Source organism: Cetorhinus maximus, chromosome 20 (genome assembly GCF_964194155.1).
Source record: "Cetorhinus maximus chromosome 20, sCetMax3.hap1.1, whole genome shotgun sequence".
NCBI classification, from domain to species: domain Eukaryota; kingdom Metazoa; phylum Chordata; class Chondrichthyes; order Lamniformes; family Cetorhinidae; genus Cetorhinus; species Cetorhinus maximus.
Window position 1 is genome coordinate 56360412 of NC_135898.1, and position 21064 is coordinate 56381475.

A 21064-nucleotide genomic window follows, 5' to 3' on the forward strand; every position below is an offset into this window, starting at 1 on the left:
TATTAACTAATTGAATTCAAATTCCACCAGCTGTCACAGTGGGAGTTGAAACCATGTCCCCAGAGCATTCACCTCTGGATAACTTGTCCAGTGATGTAACATATTTGAATAATTTCACTCTTTTTTTTCTTTTTTACATGCTTGCTAATTCAACAATACCACAATAGTTAAATTACTATGATGCACTAGGATTTTTCTAAAAAGCAATACCTGGTTAGAGATGTTTACACCTATATTGAATATGTAAACATAAAGACAAACTCCATCACACATTAGCAGTAAAATTGATGTAATCATATGACATTTCCTTTCTTATGCCTTCAATTAGTAACACTGCTGCATGTTTATTTTTCCAGTTGTCATTTTAATTTGTACTCCTGAGGTGGCAAGATCTATAATGATGGAAGCTCAGCAGCTTGGCATGACAAGTGGGAAATATGTGTTTTTTATACTGCAGCTGTTTGAAGTCACAGGCGATGTGGTGAGTATGTTTTTAGAAGAAGCTTTTTACAATTAACATGTTGGGAAGAAGGTGAATATTTGTTTGGCAAGAACAATTAGTCACAGTGTAAAGTCAACTGACTAGTCCTAGTATAATACCAGCTCTTTTGCCATTATGAAAACACATAATCCAGTAGTTCTAGAACTCCCACCCAATGTGTTGATAGTAACATGTGTTGATAACAGTTCTGATCTTCCATAGGCTTAACACGTCAGTTACATCCAATAATGCACAAGGTAACATTTTATAGTTCATGCGGAGAGAGAAACAGAGTTAATGGTTTGAGTCCATATGACTCTTCTTCTAAGCTGAAGAGAAGTAGAAATGGAATGGGTTTTATACTGTTGAAGAGAGGGGGGAGACTAAACGCAGACTGGGTGACCGCTTTGTGGAACACGATCGCTGGTCAGCAAGCATGACCCTGACCTTCCTGTCGCTTGCTATTTCAAATCACCATCTTGCTCTCACGCTCACATTTCTGTCCTTGGTCTACTACAATGTTCCAGTGAAGCCCAACGCAAACTGGAGGAACAGCACCTCATCTTCCGATTAGGCACTTTACAGCCTTCTGGACTTAACATTAAGTTCAACAATTTCAGACCATGAACTCGGTCCTCCATTTGTAATTTTGTTTTCCCAACGCCCCTCCCCCCCACAGGGCGAATCTATAACTTGTTCTTATGTTTTGCTTTCACAGAGCTCTGATCCTTGTTCTGCTATTAACACATTCTGCTATCTGACCTTTATGCCACTATTAGCACCTGCCTTAGTCTTTAACACTTTAAAATCCACTCCTTTTGTCTTGTGTAAATGGTATCTTTGTCAAGTTTCTCCTGAGCTCCCACCTATCCCTGACCTTCTATTTTGCTTCACCTGCTCCACCCCCTCTCTTCAGCAGTATAAAACCCATCACATTTCTACCCCTCGTCAGCTCTGAAGAAGTCATATGGACTCGAAATGTTCACTCTCCACGATGTTTCTCTCTCAACAAATGCTGTCAGAACTGCTGAGTTTGTCCAGTGTTTTCTGTTTTTATTTCAGATTTCCAGCATCCACAGTATTTTGCTTTTATTTTACAGTTCATGCCTATTTCATAATGTGATTGAATGCAGATAAATACATAATTAGTTTTCCATGCTTGAATCAGATCTATCAATATTGAGGTAATAGTCCACTGAATAAAACTGATTGCAATGAATTGTGGCGCTGAATTATTTTGGATAATGGTAAGTGCTTTCCTTGAAGGAATTCTTTCATTGCTTGGATTTTGCTGACATGTAAACAACTATTTCATTATTAGAAATGAAACTTGAGAGAGGTGTATAATGGGCATCTGGCCCAATATTGACTATTTTACATTATCGCTCAGCATCAAACTTATTCCCCAAGGGCTACATAACATAACTGGACAGCCACTTGGCTGCTCCTTAGCTAGTAAAACCATTCTGAGGCCGTCTGTTCAGAGATTTCCTTCTAATAGTGCAATCAAGAAATGTATCCTTGGCATAACAAGGCTTTGGTTGCTGAAAATTATGTGCCTAGAAATCACTCTGTGTGATATAATGCACGGATCTTAACACTTTGCTGCTTTAATTAAGTTATTAATCTGTTAAGTCTCATTTCCTGTTTAAAATCTGCAGCAGGTGTCCTTAGTGTTTGAACGTTCTTTCTAAGGTTTCCTCTCTCCTGTGATGTATTATTTTTGGAACTGATTTTATTCCCAGATTCTCAAAAAAAATTGTAGTTTTTATTTAAGCAGGATAAATCCAGGTGAAGATGTCGGGTTTGAGACTACATCGTTTCTGACAGAGTGGTTACTATACTGCCCATAAATGGTTCATGTGTTTGAATTCCTGAATGACCAGAAAGCATCCCAGGTTAATCATTGCATCATATTTACAGCTGCAGACCAGTAGCGAAAGCCACAATGGTTTTCCCTCTCAGCGGCAATCTTGAGGATGAAGAGAATGCGATTGATGCTTTTTGCTTGAGTTTGCCTTACAGAAACATAGGTTGGAAGTGGAGTGTTTTACATCACTCCCAGTTAAATTGTGCCAGTCCTAGATGCTCTGTCTGAGACACCAACCTTAGACCACAATCCAGACCACTTTGCATTAGTAGCTGGAGATGCGCAACAATGACTGTAGGGAAAGGTACAAATGGAAAACAACAGGTAGCAGGATAAAGATAGAGTTAGAAAGAATTGACAGTGTGCAATTTATCAGTTTTGCATCACAACAATAAATGTATCTCTTTCACTTCGTGCCCTGACTATCCATTACCCATGGATGATAAGAACAAACATGTAATTTAGAATTCAACAACCTTACATTATGGTAGAATTAACTAAAACAAAATACATTCCAAATGTCAGCCACCTGTAGTGGCATTTCACAATGCTCTGGATCAGCCCAACAGTTTAAATAGTCCACAAGGTAGTTTTTACAAATTACTGGTCCCATGGCATATCAGGAATTCAGGCACAGAAGTCAGCACAACATATACAATTTCCTATCCAGTAACTTTGCAGCCAGAAGCACTCATTTTTAAACTGTGTCCTACATTTAAATGTTGTTTCTGGTTATATTTCAACAAAAAGAAGACAAAAGCGAAAGCCTTAGTCCTCATGGTTTATAATGTCATCCGAAATCGTTGGCTGAAGTGCTGCCTTGCAACTCCTAATTATCCATTATTCTCTATACATCATCAAAAATGATGATGCAGAGACTGAGGATGCTGTGGGTAGCTGAATTTGTAAGGCTAAAGTTATCCTATGCTATATCCGTTAGGTTTTTAAGGCGGGAACATTCTGAGCTTGAACTTGCTTCTCAGGCTTCTTCTGCTACATTTGGTAAGATTCAAATACGAAGGGAGAGTAACAGCAGTGAAACTCATCCAGAGTATCTCAATTCCCTCCTTACTCCGAAAATGGCATCAATAAGACAGTATGGGAATTGCTCATATTGCTTCAAAGCTTTCTTCTTCACCACAGGATAACTTTTGGAAATCTGCTTCAGTGGATGGGAAAGATGAAACCTTGAATGCATACAAATCGGTATTTCTGATTGCACTGAAGTCCTACAGTGAATATGGCTACTTCAACTTTCTACAAGAAGTGTACCAACGATTAAAAGGAGCCCCTTTTTACAGTGAATTGTCTTCAGAAACAGAGGTTTATAACAGAACTTACTTATGTTGTTAGAACACATTACCATTCTTCAATGAAAGTGAATGGAATTTAAAACAAGCCCATTTATTTTTATAGTTATATTGACACATTTATTTTATTTGTTAAGCTGGCTCCACCAAGTGAAGTCATTATTTTTAAGAGTGAAAACAGATGTTTCCCTCATGGTTTACTGGGGATAATCTTCGGCTTGGTGAGCCGGGGTGGGGCCCGCTCGCCAAGGCGTAAAATGACGCGGGGTGACATCAGGCGTGTGTCCCGATGTCACCGCGCGTCATTTAGATTTTCAGTTCAGCAGGCGTGCCCTCCGAGCTGTCAAAGGCCTATTAAGGCCATTTAACTAACAATTAAAATAATTAACGGAGCTGACCGTCCATCCTTAAGGTTGGTGGGCAGGCGAAGAGGCCAGGCGGCTTTCACATTTTTCATGGATGGGATGAGGTTTCAAGAATTATTTTAAAGTTTCTCAAAAATTTTTATTGAAATTAATGCACATGCCCCAGCTCATGTGACAGTTTCACATGAGAGGACATGTCATAAAAATCTTTTCAACACTTTATTGGACTGTTAAAACTTAAAGCTAATCTCCCCAAGGCACAGAGGTGCCTCAGGGAGATTTCTGCCGACTCGAGGACACCCCTCCCAGCACCACCCGCACAGGGAGCGATCAGCACTTCTGGGTGGGCGTCACGCTGGGCGGGCCTTAATTGGCCCGCCCACATAAAATGGCAGCGTGGGCCCAATCGGGGGCGGCGATCAGGTCCATGCCCGCCCCCGTACAACCTCCCCCGCACCGACGTGGGACAATTCTACCTAATGGGTCAAGCACTGACGGGTGTAACAATGAAAAGCACTTAGGTTCAATTCCTGGAAAATGAACATGTGTCAATGTCAGGTGAGACAGGTCAACCATTGTGTGATGCCCTGCTGTCAAGGCACAGTCATGAAGATGAAAACTTTATAGTGATGTGAGTGACCTGGGAAAAACTTGCCTCTGCACTTGCATTGTGATGAGTATGGGACTAATATTGCATATGGTGTAGGAAGAATGTGCTATATTGGCAGCCGGTGTGATGTGTTAAGAAATAAAATAGACATGAGGCATATCTTTGAAAAGTTAGAACAAATAAATCAAAGTGTTATCTGGAGTTTTATGGACAAAACTTTTAGCTCAGCGGGCGGGGGCATGCCCGACCTGCTCGAGTATAAAATGATGCACATTGACATCGGGTGAGTGTCCCAATCGGTTGGCGGGTAGGGGAAAAGGACGAGCAGCCTTTGCACTTTTCAGGAAACCTCATCCACGGGCGGATGAATTTCTTGCTTGATAACAATCCTTGGCGAGTAATAAAAGTAATGCTTTGATGAAATCAAGGAGGAAAACCTGAAAGAATGGTTTACATCCCTTCAAATGACTTAGTCCCAGACTTGAAGATTGTCTTGCAAAAAAATTGAAATAGAATATAATCATTATTATTAAATGGCAACAGAACTGAACGAAGCAATTACAAATGTTGAAGACTTTATCATGACGCTCAGTGCTTCAAAATGGTTATCTCCTGTAATAGTGTCATCTATCAGCTTCGCATTAGCCTTCAAGCAATGAACAACCAATGAAGGGATATCTCGTGTACCTATAATGAATAATCCATTGTAATAACTGGATAAACTACATACATAACACTTCTATTAAGGAGTATTCCTGTGCCATTTCGAGTCAAATGTGAGGTAACCCAGTTCAATACTAAACAAGGCAAGGTGCAAAATAACCCCTGTCTGGGACAAACCAAGTGGTGAATAAGCTAGTGCCTCATTTAGGAGAATAATAATAGAAAATAGTAAAATAAAATAAAAGGTTAAAAAAGGAAAGTGGCATTAGGCTGGGTAGCTCCTTTTAGGCCGGCAGAGATACGTTGGGCCAAATGGCCTTCTTCTGCGGTATGCATTTCTATGTTTTCCATGTGAATATTGCTTCAGGGCATATACTAGTATACATAATATACTTGGAAAAGAAATAGTAGCAAATACTTTAAATGAGCTAGATTATTCCGCAGATTTAAATGAAGAAAGGAAAGAGAACACATTAGTATGACAATTGGTTTCTATGACAATTTTGATCTTAATCTGTATTTTATCTGTTATAATGCAGGTAAATTCCTATTCAGCTTATCTTCATGATGCAGTGATGCTGTATGCCATGGCTGTTCAGGAAATGTTAAAGGCAGGAGAGAACCCATTTGATGGAAGAGCACTTATTAAGAATTTGAAAGGTTATGGTAAAGGGCGATTTTATGGTATGTAATAAAACATTGTGCCTCAAGCTTTCTTTCATTTACTTGTCATCACTTTGTTCTTCGATTAGCATCAGCTTTCTCCACAGTGGCTTGGAAACAGGGCACATTGAAACAGAACCTAATTAGAACAGCTTAATCCTCGCTTCCATGATACTTATTAACCTTTGTAAGGAGCACCCCATGAACGCCAGGCAAAACAAGTTAAAATTGGAAGTGATGTTTTATTCCATTATGAATGTATGCTTTTATTGATGCAACAATAAGGTTTTTATACATTTCAAGAGCATTAGAATATCAGTGAAGCTTTTCAAAAGACCACTTTGATCCCATTTCATTCCTTCCGCATTGTGGCAGTTTTTTTGCCATTCTTCCTTCCTACACTCTTGACGAGAGATGAATGGGTCACAGCTTCAAATGCAGCATCTATCATTGCACTCAATTACAGGCCAGAGGACAGAAAGGGTGGAATTTTCCGTGCCCGTTGGCGGCAGGCATGGTCGGCGGCGTGAGCGGGCAATATGGCGAGAAAGTCAAACATTAGTTTCATGACATCGTGAAACCAGTTTGCAATCGTCCACTCTGCCTGTCAATAGCAGGCTGCAGTTTTTGCCATTGAATGTCGGGAACATCATTAAATTACATATCATTATAAGCCCAGCTCGCGGAATCATCCCCCCCACATCAAATTTACCGCCCGTGTTGGCAGGAAAACATGTAAGCGCACAACAGATCTTGGCAAGTGTGACATGCAGAAATCAGGACTTACTGTCAGGGCCTTGCTCACATTGCAGACATCCGAGGAGCAGAAGATGCTGGAGCCCGACAGCAATGGGACACTGGAGGAACATCCATCACATGCTGGATGGATCCTGATGGACCTGGCTCTGCCGCAAAGTGACTCATGGAAAGTGGAAAGTCACCGTTGAGGGTCTGCTCAGTGTCTTGGCCATGGTCTGCCCTGGCTTGCTTTGGCTGTCCTCTTGTGGGCCAGCTCCTCTCTCTGCGGTGACAGAGAACGAGGCAGAGGGGGTCACAGGCAAAGGGGACTCGGAGGGAGAGGACAGCCTCTGAGATTCCTGAGTGGATGACCCAGGGGTGTCCAGCTGCTGCTCCTCCTCCCTTCAATGCCTGACTCCTTGAAGGGAAGGAGCACCTGGAGGGACGTGAGGTGCCCCATTTCCCTCGCGTTGCCACTGCAGGAACTCACCCGTGGCTACCACGATGGAGTGCAGGTCTGCGTGCATCTCCGCTTTCTGCTCAGGATCCCCATGGCGTCTGCCATCCTCCCCATGAAGACCTCCATACACACACATGTGGGCGTTACTTCATCAGAGAGCAGGTGCACGCATTCCTCCAACTCGCGTGCCACTCTGTTGAGGGCTTCCAATAGCTCTACATGATATTCCGCCACCTTCTGCTAACTCTCCACAATAAGTTAGAAGGCCGAATCCAGAGGCTTGTCACCTGACTCAAACACACAGATGCCTCTTCCCCAGCAGTCCTCCGAGTGCCAGAGAGCTCGGCTGAACCTGCCTCCTCCTGCTACAGACACGTGTCCATGCAGTGACCACCAGATTGTGAACCTGAGCCTGCTCTAGATCTAAGTCCCACCGAGGTGTTCGTCCCTGCGCTGGTGGACGGTGTGGGTAAACGCTGTGACGGGTCTTCCAGGCTGCTTATTTCCAGCTCCAGGAGGAGTCCTCTCGGCTGGAGGTGAAGAGGTGGATGGAGCTGAGGGACTGGCTGGCTGAGGGTGTTAGTCGCTTGGCAGAGCTCCCTGTGAACCAAATTTGAGAGAATTAGTGCATGGCAGCAGAGTCAAGAGCAGGAGAGAGAGAACTCACAGTTCCATTGAGAGAGGGTTGATGTGGTGCAGGATCCTCACGTGGGTATTTCCCGCCGACCTCAGCATCACCGCAGGCGCAGTCCACATCCTCACCAGTCAGCATGATGTCATTCTCCTGACAGAAGGCAGGCTAGAATTTGAAACTTTTTGGCTACTCAAACTACAGGATGCATCAAGAAAACATTTAGAGGTTGCTTTGGTTGGGAGACTTGTTAATTATTTGCAAACTATGAGGTACATTTTCTCAGGCATTGATGCTCAAACAAAAGTGTAGAAGTGACGGTGGTGTAGTCTAGAAGCCCAAGCAAATGCCTGGGGACATGGGCTCAAACCTCACCAAGGCAGGTGGCAGAATTTAAATTAATTTGATAAATCTGGAATATAAACCATGAAACTATCATCAATTGTCATAAAAGCCCATCTGGTTCATTTAGCCCATCTGTTTCCTTTAGGGAAGGAAATTTGCCATCCTTACCTACATGTGACTCCAGACCCACAGCAATGTGGTTGACTCTTAACTGGCCTAGCAATCCACTCAATCCAAGGGTAATTAAGGATGGGCAACAAATGCTGGCCTTGTCACCGGTGCCCCTACCCCATGGAAGAATAAAGAAAAAAAAATCTTGAGATAAGTAGGATTGTTGCCCAACGTGCAACAATTATAAAAATAGTGCACAATTGTATAATTGTTAGGTCCATCTCCATATCAATCTATCCCCTTGTATGATCGTGTTGCAGTATCGCCTTTTACAAAATGAATAATGTATGACAGTTCATATGTTTATTTGTACTCTGTTTCCTGCTTTTTTCCTACGTAATAGCTATTTGTAACCACATTCCTACTCCAGCTGGAAGAGTAGGATGGCCACAGCTATTGTCTTTCCCTCCACTATCATGTTTACCAACCCTGCCACATTCAAGCAGCAGGAAGCACATCTGGAGTAGGGAAACTTGTGTTTTTTCCACTTCTCACAAATGGGATGACTCATTCCAAAATGGGCCTCTGTCCAACTGGCTAGCTGAGAACTGATGATGCTCACACATCCCAAACAGAGGAATTTAGTCTTATCACTTTCTTGAATTAATCATTCATGCCCTCCCTTTATCTTTTTTTCTGTACCTTGTTTGATATTGAAGACATGCACTCCAATTTACACTTCCTTCTCAGTCCTCGACATGTTTCTTTCTCAATCTTTCAATCTGATTAGCTGCTCGCCCTGTTCACTCAGGGTCTCGGATTCCGGGTAGAATTTTGCCCTTGGCGTGCAGGATCGGCGGGAGCGGTTGAGAAGCCGACTGCCGCCCGCAATCAGCAGCGCACCATGATTTTATGCTGGTGGGCCAGTTAAGGCCCGCCCAGTGTGATACGCAGCTTGTGAATAAGCGGGAAGGTACGGGCGGAGTCGGGGGCATGACGTCTGCCAGGTCCAATGGCGACCCGACGGCCAATTCAAAAGCGGCCTCGGCAGCCCCTGGAAGGCTGCCATGGAAAGACGCTGAAGTCTGGTCAATGGAAACCATTGCACGTGGACTCGACAGGCAGGAGGGCAGCTGGGCGGGGCAGCCTGCTCCCCGCTTCTCCGATGAGTGCCTCGCTGCTTTCCTGGAGGAGGAGGCAGCATGGAGAGAAACCCTCGTCCTCAGAGACGGGAGGAGGAGGCCCCCCCACCTCACCAAAAAGGCATGGGCGGAGGTGGCATCCAGGATCAGCAGCCACAACGTGCTGAGGCACACATGGGTGCAGTATTGGAAGTGCTTTAATGATCTGCTGCAATCAGGAAGGGTGAGTACCGAGTTGGCATGGGTCACTTTGCACAACAGTTAAGAGCTGCCCATCCCCCTGTGGACCTCAGAGGTCCTAGAGTGTGAGTGGCAAATGTCAATGAGGCAGCATCTGGGCAAGGGGCTGAGCCTTGTAAGGTGTTCCTCAGGTGGGGTCGGCCAAGCTGCAATGGCGCTGCAGGTAGAGGGTGGACTAATCAATGCTCCTCCACCCTTTCAGGAGAAAACATCCCATAACAATGCTGAGAGGTTGTGGACTGGCGGGGGACCCCCACACTTCCTCATCCTCACGTGCTATGAGCAGGAGGTCCTGGAGCTGGAGAGGCGCCATGCACCTCGGTCAAGCGGCCGCAGTGAGGTTGGGGTGCTAGAGGAAGGTAAGAGTGCCGTGCACTGAGGTGAGAATGTTGGGAATTGCTACGATTCCAGTGTAGTCCCTATATTGATGTGAGCCTCGAACCTGGAATCCCCATTGATAATGGAAAGACGAGGGCAGCATGATGCAGATCTGTCTCATCAGGGTGCCAGGCATGCACACTGACAGTCTAATGAGTTAAACTAATGACATGTCCTTCTTCTCCCTTTTAGGCTCACCAGCAGACAGTTAACATGAGGAGCCTGAAGGCCCACCCCTGACCCCTGAGGACCACCATGCTCACCATGCTCCGCGTCACACCCTCTCTGTCAAGCAGGTACCAGCGCAGATACCAGCATCTCGGTGGGCATAACATCGCTATGTAGTCTATCGGTGCACATTGGTGAAGGCACTTCACACTCGTTTGAGGTGCAGGTGGAGGCAGAGAGTGCTCAGGGCGCTGACAGTCGGAGGACTGTTGGAGACCAGGACAATGCTGAGTCGATGGCTGATGATGGCCCTCTGGAGTTGTCCATGAGGCAGCAGCTGCTGGATGTCTAGCGGGATGTGCGGGAGGATCTGGCGGAGATACATGAGGGAATGCGTGCCATGGTGTCTGTTGTGGAGGAGTCCCTGCAGAGCGTGAGCACTGCATTGACCCTCATGGCTGAGCGCAATGCCTCCTCCATGGACAGAGTAGCAATTCTCATGGAGAGGCTCCTCCAGGGACTCAATCAGAGGTTCCTGGGGATGCGCTCGGACCTGCAAGCCTCACACCAGCAATGACCTCAGCTGGTCACTGTCAGTGTGTGAGATGGATGAGGCACCCAGTATCCCAGCTAGGTGCCCATCCAACAATGGCGAGCAAGGAGGTCCAATGTGGCCTCACTTTGGCGCATGAGCTACTTGTTGTCTCTGCGGGCTCCTCACAGGGCACTCCGGACGATGGCTACAGCTCCTCCGTGCCTCTGCCAGTGACTGTGGCATCTGAGGTTGTGGCAACTGGGGAGATGCCAGCCATGGCACTGGCTGCTCCCTCCAGGGCAGGGCCAGCACAGGCTCCACGGGCCAAAGGACGCCCGCCAAGGTCATCAAGGCTAACAGGACTGCAGAGTGAGCAGGCTGTCCTCAATGCCAGTGCCAGCGAGGGGGGAGCACCTAGACATAGTACCCACAAATGAAAACTTAAAGCACATTAAGCACAACACAGCCTTATCACGGGTGATATTTAGTTCCCCAATTTTTCTTTACATTTTTTTAATGGTATGATTGAAAACACCGGTTAATGCTAATTTCAGCAATGTTTCACATTCACAAGTAAATGAGATGTTATTTTGTACAACTGCTTCATTTATACTTCATTTGTTCTGTAGGTGCAGGGTAGGCCATGCTGTTATGATGGGCGTGTGTCTCCTGAAACTTTATTGCAAATGCACATAATGTATGTTGTTGACCACGGAACTGGTCCTGTCAGGGACCAAGTATGGAGCCTGCAGTCCTGGAATTGGTTCTTATTTGGTAGTCTAGCTGAAGGAGCGTTGGATCAAAGTGTCCCGGGTGTCCCTGCTTCCCTGGAGGTTACCCAGGTCAGTGTCTATGCCCTGAGCGTCCTCCTCACCATTCTCGTCCTCGGACTCACTACTGGACTCATCGCTGTTGCCTGTGCAGCTGCATCAACATCCTTTTCCTCCACTGCATCCCCCTTGAGAGTGCCAGATTGTGGAGAGCGCAGCATGCAACCACTATCAGTGACACATGACCTGGGGGGTATTGTAGTGTGCTCCTGAACGGTCCAGGCATCGGAAGCGCATCTTGAGAAGACCAATGGTTCTCTCTACCACCGCCCTTGTGGAGGCATGCCTCCTGCTGTAACTCTGCTCTGCCTCTGAACTTGGGTGGTGGAGAGGCGCCATGAGGCGTCATGAGCCACCTTCTGAGGGGATAGCCCTTGTCACCCAGCAGCCATCCATCCAGCTGGGCCGGAGCACTTAAGAGCCTCAGTACCTGGGAGTGTCTGAGGATGTAAGCGTTGTGGGAGCTGCTTGGGTACCTTGCACAGACTTGCAGAAACTGCATCTTGTGGTCACACACTATCTGCACGTTCATGGAGTGGAAGCCCTTCCTGTTGATGAAGGCTCCTGGTTCACCCACTGGCACCTTGATGGCCACATGTGTGAAGTCTATTGCACTCTGGACACGGGGGAACCCAGCAATCGCTGCAAAGCCTCTGACTCGCTCAGCCTGGCTGGCCTCGTCCGTAAGGTAATGAATGAAAGTCAATACCCGCCTGAACAGAGCTGCTGTCACCGGTTTGACGCAACTGTGGACAGCTGATTGGGACACTCTACACAGATCCCCCACTGATCCCTGGAAAGAGCCGAAGGCATAGAAGTTGAGGGCCACCATGACCTTCAGCGCCACTGGCATGGAGTGTCCACCCGCACAGTCGGAGCTGATCTTAGGGCCAATCCTCTGACAGATGGAGGTCACTGCCTCCCTTGAGAGGGGGAAGCCTCCTTCGGCATTGCACCTCGGACACATTGAGGTAGCTGCATCGCTACCTGTAAACCCTGGCAGCAGGATAGTGGTATCTTCTGTGGCCCTTTCCGCCTTGGACTACCTGCTGGCTCTGCGCCCCCTGTGCCTGCACCTCTCCTGCCACTGGGAAACCTGGTCTCCTCCCCCTTCTGCCCCTCTCTTCCTCCTCAGAGGAGGTGCCTCCAACGGAGACCACAATCCCCATTACCAGGGTAAGGGAAGGCTGTCTGATACCCAGAAGGCCCCACGTGGTGTGAATCCTCCGGGGGCCTGGAAAACAACAGTGAGTCCTGAACTGAAACCTCTAAAATATCTGAATGCAGCTCTGAAGTGATTAAGCTGTTCTATTCACAGAAGCAACCAGCAGCAAGTGATATCCTGCACTTCTCACTAATCACATTGACAAGGCCACTGATCCCTCTTATCCCACCCGTGGTTGAGGTTTTGCTAATTGTGGCCTGCCCGTTTTGCCCATGCGACGGCCTGAAAATCGCACGGGCTACGTAAAGTTGGAGACAATTGGTGTCTCTAGGGCCTTAACTGGCCACTTAATTAATGGCGGGGCCATCACCGTCTCCATCGTGCACCCGCCTAGCGAAATATCGCGAGAGTGCGCGTTTGATGTTGGCATGCTCAGCCAATGTAATGTGCTTTATTTAATGCTCGAACGGGTTGGGCGCAAGCCTGCCTGCCGAGCTGAAAGTTCTGCCCGGTTTCCTTTGCTGCACCATTTTCGGTTCAGACTCACAGCGACTTGGCACACAATAAAATTAAAAGCCTAAAACATGCAAGGGCAAATCTAACAGCAGACACCATTAGTTGTCCTGTCACAGCAAGTAATGGCCAACATTAACCATTCAAAAGAAACCAGGTCAAACGCGAGTGTTAAAATTGCAATATCTCATTTATGGATGGACCTTATTTTACAGACTCAGTGGGAATGAATGATGGAGTGCTTAGCGATTGTGAGACTCTCCATTTTGGAGGAAGGAGTAAAACTTCACAATGTCTGCTCAGCCTCTCCACCACAGACCTATCTAATACGAATAATCACTAAACATCATTTGTGTAATAATCCATCCTCCAAATCTAGCCAATTTCACATAAATTAATGTTTGCCTGTTTTTAATTATAACAATGCTGATAAGGATGTCAAAAGAGTACCGGAGATTGTAACTTTGTTTTGTAAATAGAGGGCAAGAAGTCCATATGAAGGGGACAAATATCCTTTTGTCCTCTTGCAATAGTAGAAATTGAGAGCAGAAATCCTACTCTTTGTCTTAATAGGTTTAACTGGCTTGGTAGACATTGATAGCTCTGGAGAAAGATATATGGATTATTCTGTGTATGACCTGCAATCATATGAGAACATCACAAAGTTTATTCCTGTTCTTCAATACGACAGCTACAGAAAATCAATAAGGTAGGTTCTGTTGAGCAGGTTATTGTTAGCTCGTTGAATACTGTAGTGCTTCATAACAGTTTTTTTTCATGTCTCAGTCTTGATTTGACAAAAGTCTCCTTCCTCTGAAGGCTCATGGAAAAGTATTTGTTAGATTTATTTTATATTTGGGATAAGGAGAACCTCAGAGTTCCACATCATTCTGGTCATGACTATATCACCTTTACGTGACACAATGATGCGTTTCAATATAATAATATAAATATTTGATGCACGCGCATGTAAAAAAAAGTCTTCAAAATGCAATGATTTGTGCAGTCAGAGCCTCATAATCTTGTTCTGACATTTTTAAAAATTGAACATCTATTTATATGTACTGCAATTTTAACATTTCATTAGTAACAATGAGCTATCAAATGGGGGAGGGGGAGATACTGCCTGTGCATAAAATCATCAACACCTTTATAAGGAACACAATTTTACTACGCATGGGGCAGAATTTTACGTCCTGTGGGTGGGTGCGCACCTGACTTTATTGGGTGTAAAACACAGCGATATTTTGGTCGACAGGTGCGCATGAGAGTCGGCAGCATGCCTGCCAACAATTAAGAGGCCTATTGAGACCATTAAAGTAACAATTTAGACAGATTTTTCACCGCCTGTCCAAACTAACGGTTGGCGGGTGGGCAAATCGGCCAGGCAGCCTTTGCATTTTTGAGGAAACCTCACCCATGGGCGGGAAGAGGTTTCCGACATTAATTTAAAAAAAATGTTTTGCCATAATTTTTATTATGTTTATGTTCATGTGATGGAGTCCTAAGGGGCGGGGGGTGGCGGGGGGGGAACGGACATTTTTTTCAGATTTTCCTTATCGTTATTTTTGAGTTTAAAATTCTTCAGCACCCTGAGGCAGCTCTCTGCCTACAGGGAGCTTTCATTACGCGCTCCCCTGCGCCTGTGCAGACTTCAGCGCTCGCCCTCCTCCCGCTCCCCCAGCCCCAGCAGCGCTGAGCCTTTCAGCGCACGTTTCACACTGGCTGGCTGTTAATTGGCCAGCCAGTGTGAAATCGTGGTCGGGGGGCCAATCGTGGGTGGTGGACCATTTCCCTACCAATCCCGGGCCCGCTCGCCACACCCGCTCGATGACCCGAAAATCCTGCCCATGACGCACAGAGGAGCTATCCCTCATTAAAATTAAAATGTTGGATAGAATGTTTACTACGGACAGGATTTTTCCTTGTCACAGACAGTATATTTACTCTCAGAAAATGTACAGAATGAACCATAGTATGATTATTTCCTCTTCCCCACTTTTTCAGCTCGACTAAGGAATTTGCTTACATTTCATGGCTGAGTGGAACTCCTGTTAAAGACTACCCCGACTGTGGATTTTACAATGAGCTATGTGAATCAACCTCCAAAAGTAGGCATTTAACCAAGTCATTCTCCTGTATGGGAGAGCCTGGATGCACCAGTAGGTCTTTTCCTGTCATTCATCATGAGTCTGTTTGTGGCGTGTATAGTATGCTTCACATAAGCTTTCACATACATTAAGGTAACATGAGGCTGACATTTCTCCTATTGCTCACTTGACCGAGAAAGTCAGCACAAGGCAGTTAATGCCATTTTTTTTCTACGATAAACAAATAGGATGAATTTCACTTCATAGTCAGGTCCATTTTGTATGATGGTGAATAATACTATCAAATGATATCAGGGCTTAAAGAATTAAATTATGAAGACAATAATTACGAAGTCTATGCAGTAATGCATTGACTAGATTTGTATTCCATTGAGTACAGGAGATTAATGGCTAATTTAATAGACGTGTTTAAGACGATTAAAAGATTTGAAAGGGTAGCTAGAGATAATGAACCTCTGGTTAGGGAGTCCAGAACAAGGGGGCATAAACTTAAAATTAGAGCTCGGGCATTCAGGGGAATTGTCAGGGAGCACTTCTTTACACAAGGGATAGTGGAAATCTGGAACTCTTCCCTCAAAACACTGTAGAGACTAGGTCATTTGAAAATTTAAAAACTGTGATTGATAGATTTTTGTCAGGCAATGGCATTAAGGGATATGGAATGAAAATTGGTAAATTGAGTTATGATACAGGTGAACCATGGTCTAACTGAATGGCAGAACAGGCTCAAGGGCTGAGTGACCTCTTCCTGTTCCTATGTCCTGATGCTCACGCACAGGATAAAAGCCAACATAGTTTAGTTGGACCAAACAGCCTGTCCTTTGTTGTAATTCTATATTTTGGACCAGGTTTGCATCTAAAAGTGTAAGTTTCCTGGAAAGGTGATACAGTTTAGCCATTTTATGTTAATAAACCTGCTATGATTAATTAAGTGCAGCTTTATCATTCACATGATTCTGACAGCTCAACTCTCAGCTGCAGATGGTAACATTCGGATTTATTTAAACAGTTAATTGTATACGAACATACATACGAATTAGGAGCGGGAGGAGGTCACTCAGCCCCTCAAGCCTGCTCCACCATTCAATAAAATCATGGCTGATCTGATTGTAACGTCAATTCACATTCCCGCCTACCCCGATAACCTTTCACCCCCTGATAAATGCATGCATCCCATTTAGGTTAGTGCTTGTTTGCATGTATTTGTTCTAGATTTACCAGTTATCCAAGTAACATTTAAAATGTCAAAGGAATCATAAATGATTACATTGAAATGATCTGGAAAAGGTTAAAAGTCAAATGTTAAATGAACATTTTGAGGGATATCTCCTCATCATGTATGGTAAAATGCTAAAAGTCCTTAAAAATGATTTGTGCATAAGACTTCATTGATTCAAGAGAGCTATTTGTTTAATAGATAAATGTGGTGGGTTTTGTGTACAGCCTTGTGGGTGAGTGTATGAATATTTACAAAAGGAAACTCTGATTGATTAAGACCTATGCTAAACCATTATCAAAAATGCACAGTATTATACTTAACTATTGGCTTTACTGATTCAACGTTTTTCTGTCAAAAGTGGTACAGAAAACAATTACTTCCGATACATTAAGGAGAATTTTAATTCCTTCTGCCTGGCAGAAACCAGGCAGAGCACAAGTTCAAAAATCCAAGCACTTTCTGCTCACTTCTGTCACACAGTTACCTTAGCTGCTGTGTAATTGTGAGTTTCGAGAAGCTATCTGGCTCAATTGGGAATCTCACAAATAACTGCAAATCGAGGCACTATCACTTAGCTGCGAATGTGGTGCAATTTTAATCACTGACTGATTGGAATGTTTGTCATGAATGTTCCACTCAGGACAAACACCCAGCGGAGGCACTGTAAGGTAAGTGTAAAATTTATCCTCATGAAGCCTGGAAGAATAGGCGTCCTCTGAGCCCCACAAAAAACGTTTGGGTTATTCCCACCCGGGATTCCGCTCTCCCGCCCACAAAACCCTCCTGAACATCCCCAGCCCTCTCCCCCACCACCGCCACTCACACCCCCGCCCGGACATAATCTACCTGACTGCTGGTCTGGCAGCCCCCAGGCTACCTGATCTTTGTAGGCCCAAAGCCAGTGAGCTGCCTCTGGATGCCCATTTCAAGCAGTACGTTCATGAAGCCAGGCTGTTAAACTGAACTGGCCTCCCATTGCTGCCCCTGGACAGCAGGCCCTTATCCTGTTGTCTTCCTAACTGTAGTAATTCCAAACCCACCACTCCATAAGTCAGCAAACAAACTCTAAAATATCAAGAAATTTGGCATAAAGGTCAATTGCCTTCTTTTTTCAAACAAACCACTGCAGATTGACAGTGGTAAATAAAAACGGAAAAGGCTGGAAAAACTCAACAGGTCTGGCAGCATCTGTGTACAGAGAAACAGAGTTAATATCTCGAGTCTTTGGAACTGAAGAAGAAGTTCTGAAGAAGAAGTCATATTGAACTCAAAGCGTTAACTCTGTTTCCCTCTACACAGATGCTGCCAGGACTGTTGAGTTTTTCCAGCATTTTCTGTTTTTATTTCTGATTTCCAGCATCCGCAGTATTTTGCTTTTATTTTCGATTGATAGTTTCGATTGATAGTAGATTGTAAACCTCATTAGTGACTTATTTAATCTATAGAAGGTCAAAGCTTCTTACAAAAGCTATGGGCTGAATTTTGCATGCCCCCGACGGGCGCGTTTTCAGCTGGGGCGGGCAGGGCACATGAAATGACATGGGCGCCCACCCCACCATCTTCCCGCCCACCCTCCAGCTCCCTCCCATAATACAGTGGGGAGGTGCGGGCAGGCACCGAAATCGGCAGCTCGCCTGTCATATTAAAATGACCATTTAGGAATCACTAGGTTTGTTATCGAGCCTATTGACCCTAATAATACCCTGCCCATGCCATAATACATTTGGCGTGGGCAGCAGGGTGGGAGCAATGGTTAAAGAGCAAGAAGCAAGGCCTGGGAGGGGGAGTCGCTCTTCAGTGACTGTCCTTTGCCGATCGTGGGGTGGCCCCCCCCTTAGACTGAACGCCCCCTTCCTTCGCAACTGCCCCTTCTCTTAAATCCGCCCTCTCTCCCGCCACTGCTCCTGTCCCTAACACTCCCAAACCCTCCTGGCCCAAGACCCTGAACTTACTTGCTCTGGGGGGCCCTAGGCCTTGGGCTCCAGCTGCATTTTCGCAGCTGCCACTGATGTCTTCCTGGCACTGCTGGGACTGATGGAGTTTCCAGCCAATCGGATTGGCTGACAGCTCCAGAGGGTGGAACATGGGGTTGGAAGACCCACTCGGCCCTCATTAATGCAGCACTTTATTGCTGTGGGGCCGCTCGGTATGGATTCACTTGGCTTCAGGCCGATGTGGTTTCCAGGGAGGTGTGTCATCTGCCACCCCCCAACCCCATATTATTCAGCCCTATATTCCTGCATCTGAAAATGCTTTAGAAAAAAACTTTTTAAAAATCCTATTTGTTATCCCAGTACGTGTTAAAGAAGAAACAACTCTCCCGCCGCAGTAGAATGCAGCGTCACAGAAGGAGGCCATTCAGCCCATTGTAACTGTGCTGGCTCTTTGGTAGAGATATCCAATATAGTCACACTCCTGTACTCTTTCGCTATAGCCCTGTAATCTTTTATCCTTCGAGTACTTATCCAATTGCATTCTTCCCAGCCCCCCACCCACCACGCTCCAATTTTAGGCACTGCCTGTCCCTGGGATAAAAGTTCAATTGGTACCTCAACCATGTCGCCCTTCAGTCAGCTATTCAACAATGAGCCAGGGATGAATGCAATCTTATTTCCACCCAATATCCACACAGAAGCACAAATGTGCACACGCAGACACATACACTCATACGCACTTATGTACCTCCTCATAGAAATCACTAGACAGCAATTCAGAAGCAGAAACTCTGCCTGCATCTTTCCTCTCCATAGCTCATTGGACAATGTGGTCAACTGGGGCTTCTTACATTGCCTTGGTTGACCAAGTAGACTGAGCACAAACACAGGGACAGAGTGCAGGGCCTTCCTGGACTGGACAGCTCACTATTCAGGCTAAGACATGGTCACAGGCCTGCGAAAGAACAGTTGTGCCTACAGGCCCACATACACACTTTTTGTCTGTAACCCTGTAAGTTCCTCATCCTCAAATACCTGTCCAGCTCCTTTTTAAAATTGATAATGGAACCAACTTCTACCACAGTGTTTCAGGTAGAGAATTGCAGATCCTGACAACTCTCTAAATGAAGAAATTTCTCCTCATCTCCCCTAATATCTTGTACATCTTTTACAGGCACCATTGTTTTCAATGCTACAGTCCCTTCTCTATCAAACACAACAGGTACTTGAAATGAGCTTTCTGAGAATGTGGATGTTTAAGTTAGTTGATTAAACTGGAGGGAATTGCTGAACCAATGATGCAGGGAATGTGGAGCTTGGAAACCTCTCATGGAAGTATGTCATCGCAGTGTTTAATGTCTATAATCTCCTACAAAGTTCAAGCACTTACAATCAAGTTTCCTGTCACTTAATGACTATGTTTTATAAACTTGACTACACCATGATCATGGGCCTGGGTCCTTTTTTAAAATTCATTCATGGGATGTGGGTTTTGCTGGCTGGGTCAGCATTTATAGCCCATCCCTAGTTGCCCTTGAGAAGGTGGTGGTGAGCTGCCTTCTTGAACCACTGCAGTCCATGTGGTGCAGGTACACCCACAGTGCTGTAAGGAACGGAGTTCCAGGATTTTGACCCAGTGACAGTGAAGGAACAGCAATATATTTCCCAGTCAGGATGGTGAGTGACTTGGAGCGGAACTCCTGGGTGGTGGTTTTCCCATCTATCTGCTGCCCTTTTCCTTCTAGATGGTAGCGGTCGTGGGTTTGGAAGGTGCTGTCGAAGGAGCCTTGGTGAATTCCCGCAGTGCATCTTGTAGATGGTACACGTTGCTGCTACTGTGCGTCAGTGGTGGAGGGAGTGAATGTTTGTGGATGGGGTGCCAATCAAGTGGGCTGCTTTGTCCTGGATGGTGTCCAGTTTCTTCAGTATTGTGGGAGCTGCATTCATCCAGGCAAGTGGGCAGTATTCCATCACACTCCTGACTTGTGCCTTGTAGATGGTGGACAGGCTTTGGGGAGTCAGGAGGTGAGTTACTCGTCGCACTATTCCTAGCCCCTGACCTGCTCTTGTAACCATAGTATTTATACGGCTAGTCCAGTTCAGTTTCTGGTCAATGGTAACCCCCAGGATGTTGATAGTGGGGGATTCAGTGATGGTAATGGCTTTGAACATCAAGGGGTGATGGTTGGATTCTCTCTTGTTGGACATGGTCATTCCCAGGCACCTGTGTGGCAGGAATGTTACTTGCCACTTGTCAGCCCAAGCTTGGATATTGTCCAGGATTTGCTGCATTTGGACATGGACTGCTTCAGTATCTGAGGAATCACAAATGGGGATTGTGAAATCATCAGTGAACATCCCCACTTCTAACCTTATGATGGAAGGAAGGTCATTGATGAAGCAGCTGAAGATGGTTAGGCGGAGGACAATAACCGGAGGAACTCCTGCAGTGATGTCCTGGAGCTGAGATGATTGACCTGCAATAACCACAACCACCTTCCATCGTGCTAGGTATGACTCCAACTAGCAGAGAGTTTTCCCCCCGATTCCCATTGACTCCAGTTTTGATAGGGCTCCTTGAT

At 45.5% G+C, this 21064-nt stretch overlaps 1 protein-coding gene and 1 long non-coding RNA gene across 2 annotated transcripts in view; both read left to right on the forward strand.

Annotated features, from left to right (window-relative positions):
• Positions 1-21064, forward strand: part of LOC144694402 (uncharacterized) — a 1120079-nt gene that overhangs the window by 23675 nt on the left and 1075340 nt on the right. The window lies entirely within an intron of this gene.
• The window catches only part of gucy2g (guanylate cyclase 2g), a 120790-nt gene that overhangs the window by 11542 nt on the left and 88184 nt on the right, over positions 1-21064 (forward strand). The window contains exons 3-7 of the mRNA XM_078565301.1: positions 357-481; positions 3495-3674; positions 5839-5983; positions 13792-13927; positions 15226-15329. Of these exons, the coding sequence (XP_078421427.1) occupies positions 357-481; positions 3495-3674; positions 5839-5983; positions 13792-13927; positions 15226-15329 (690 nt within the window). The remainder of the gene's footprint in view (positions 1-356; positions 482-3494; positions 3675-5838; positions 5984-13791; positions 13928-15225; positions 15330-21064) is intronic.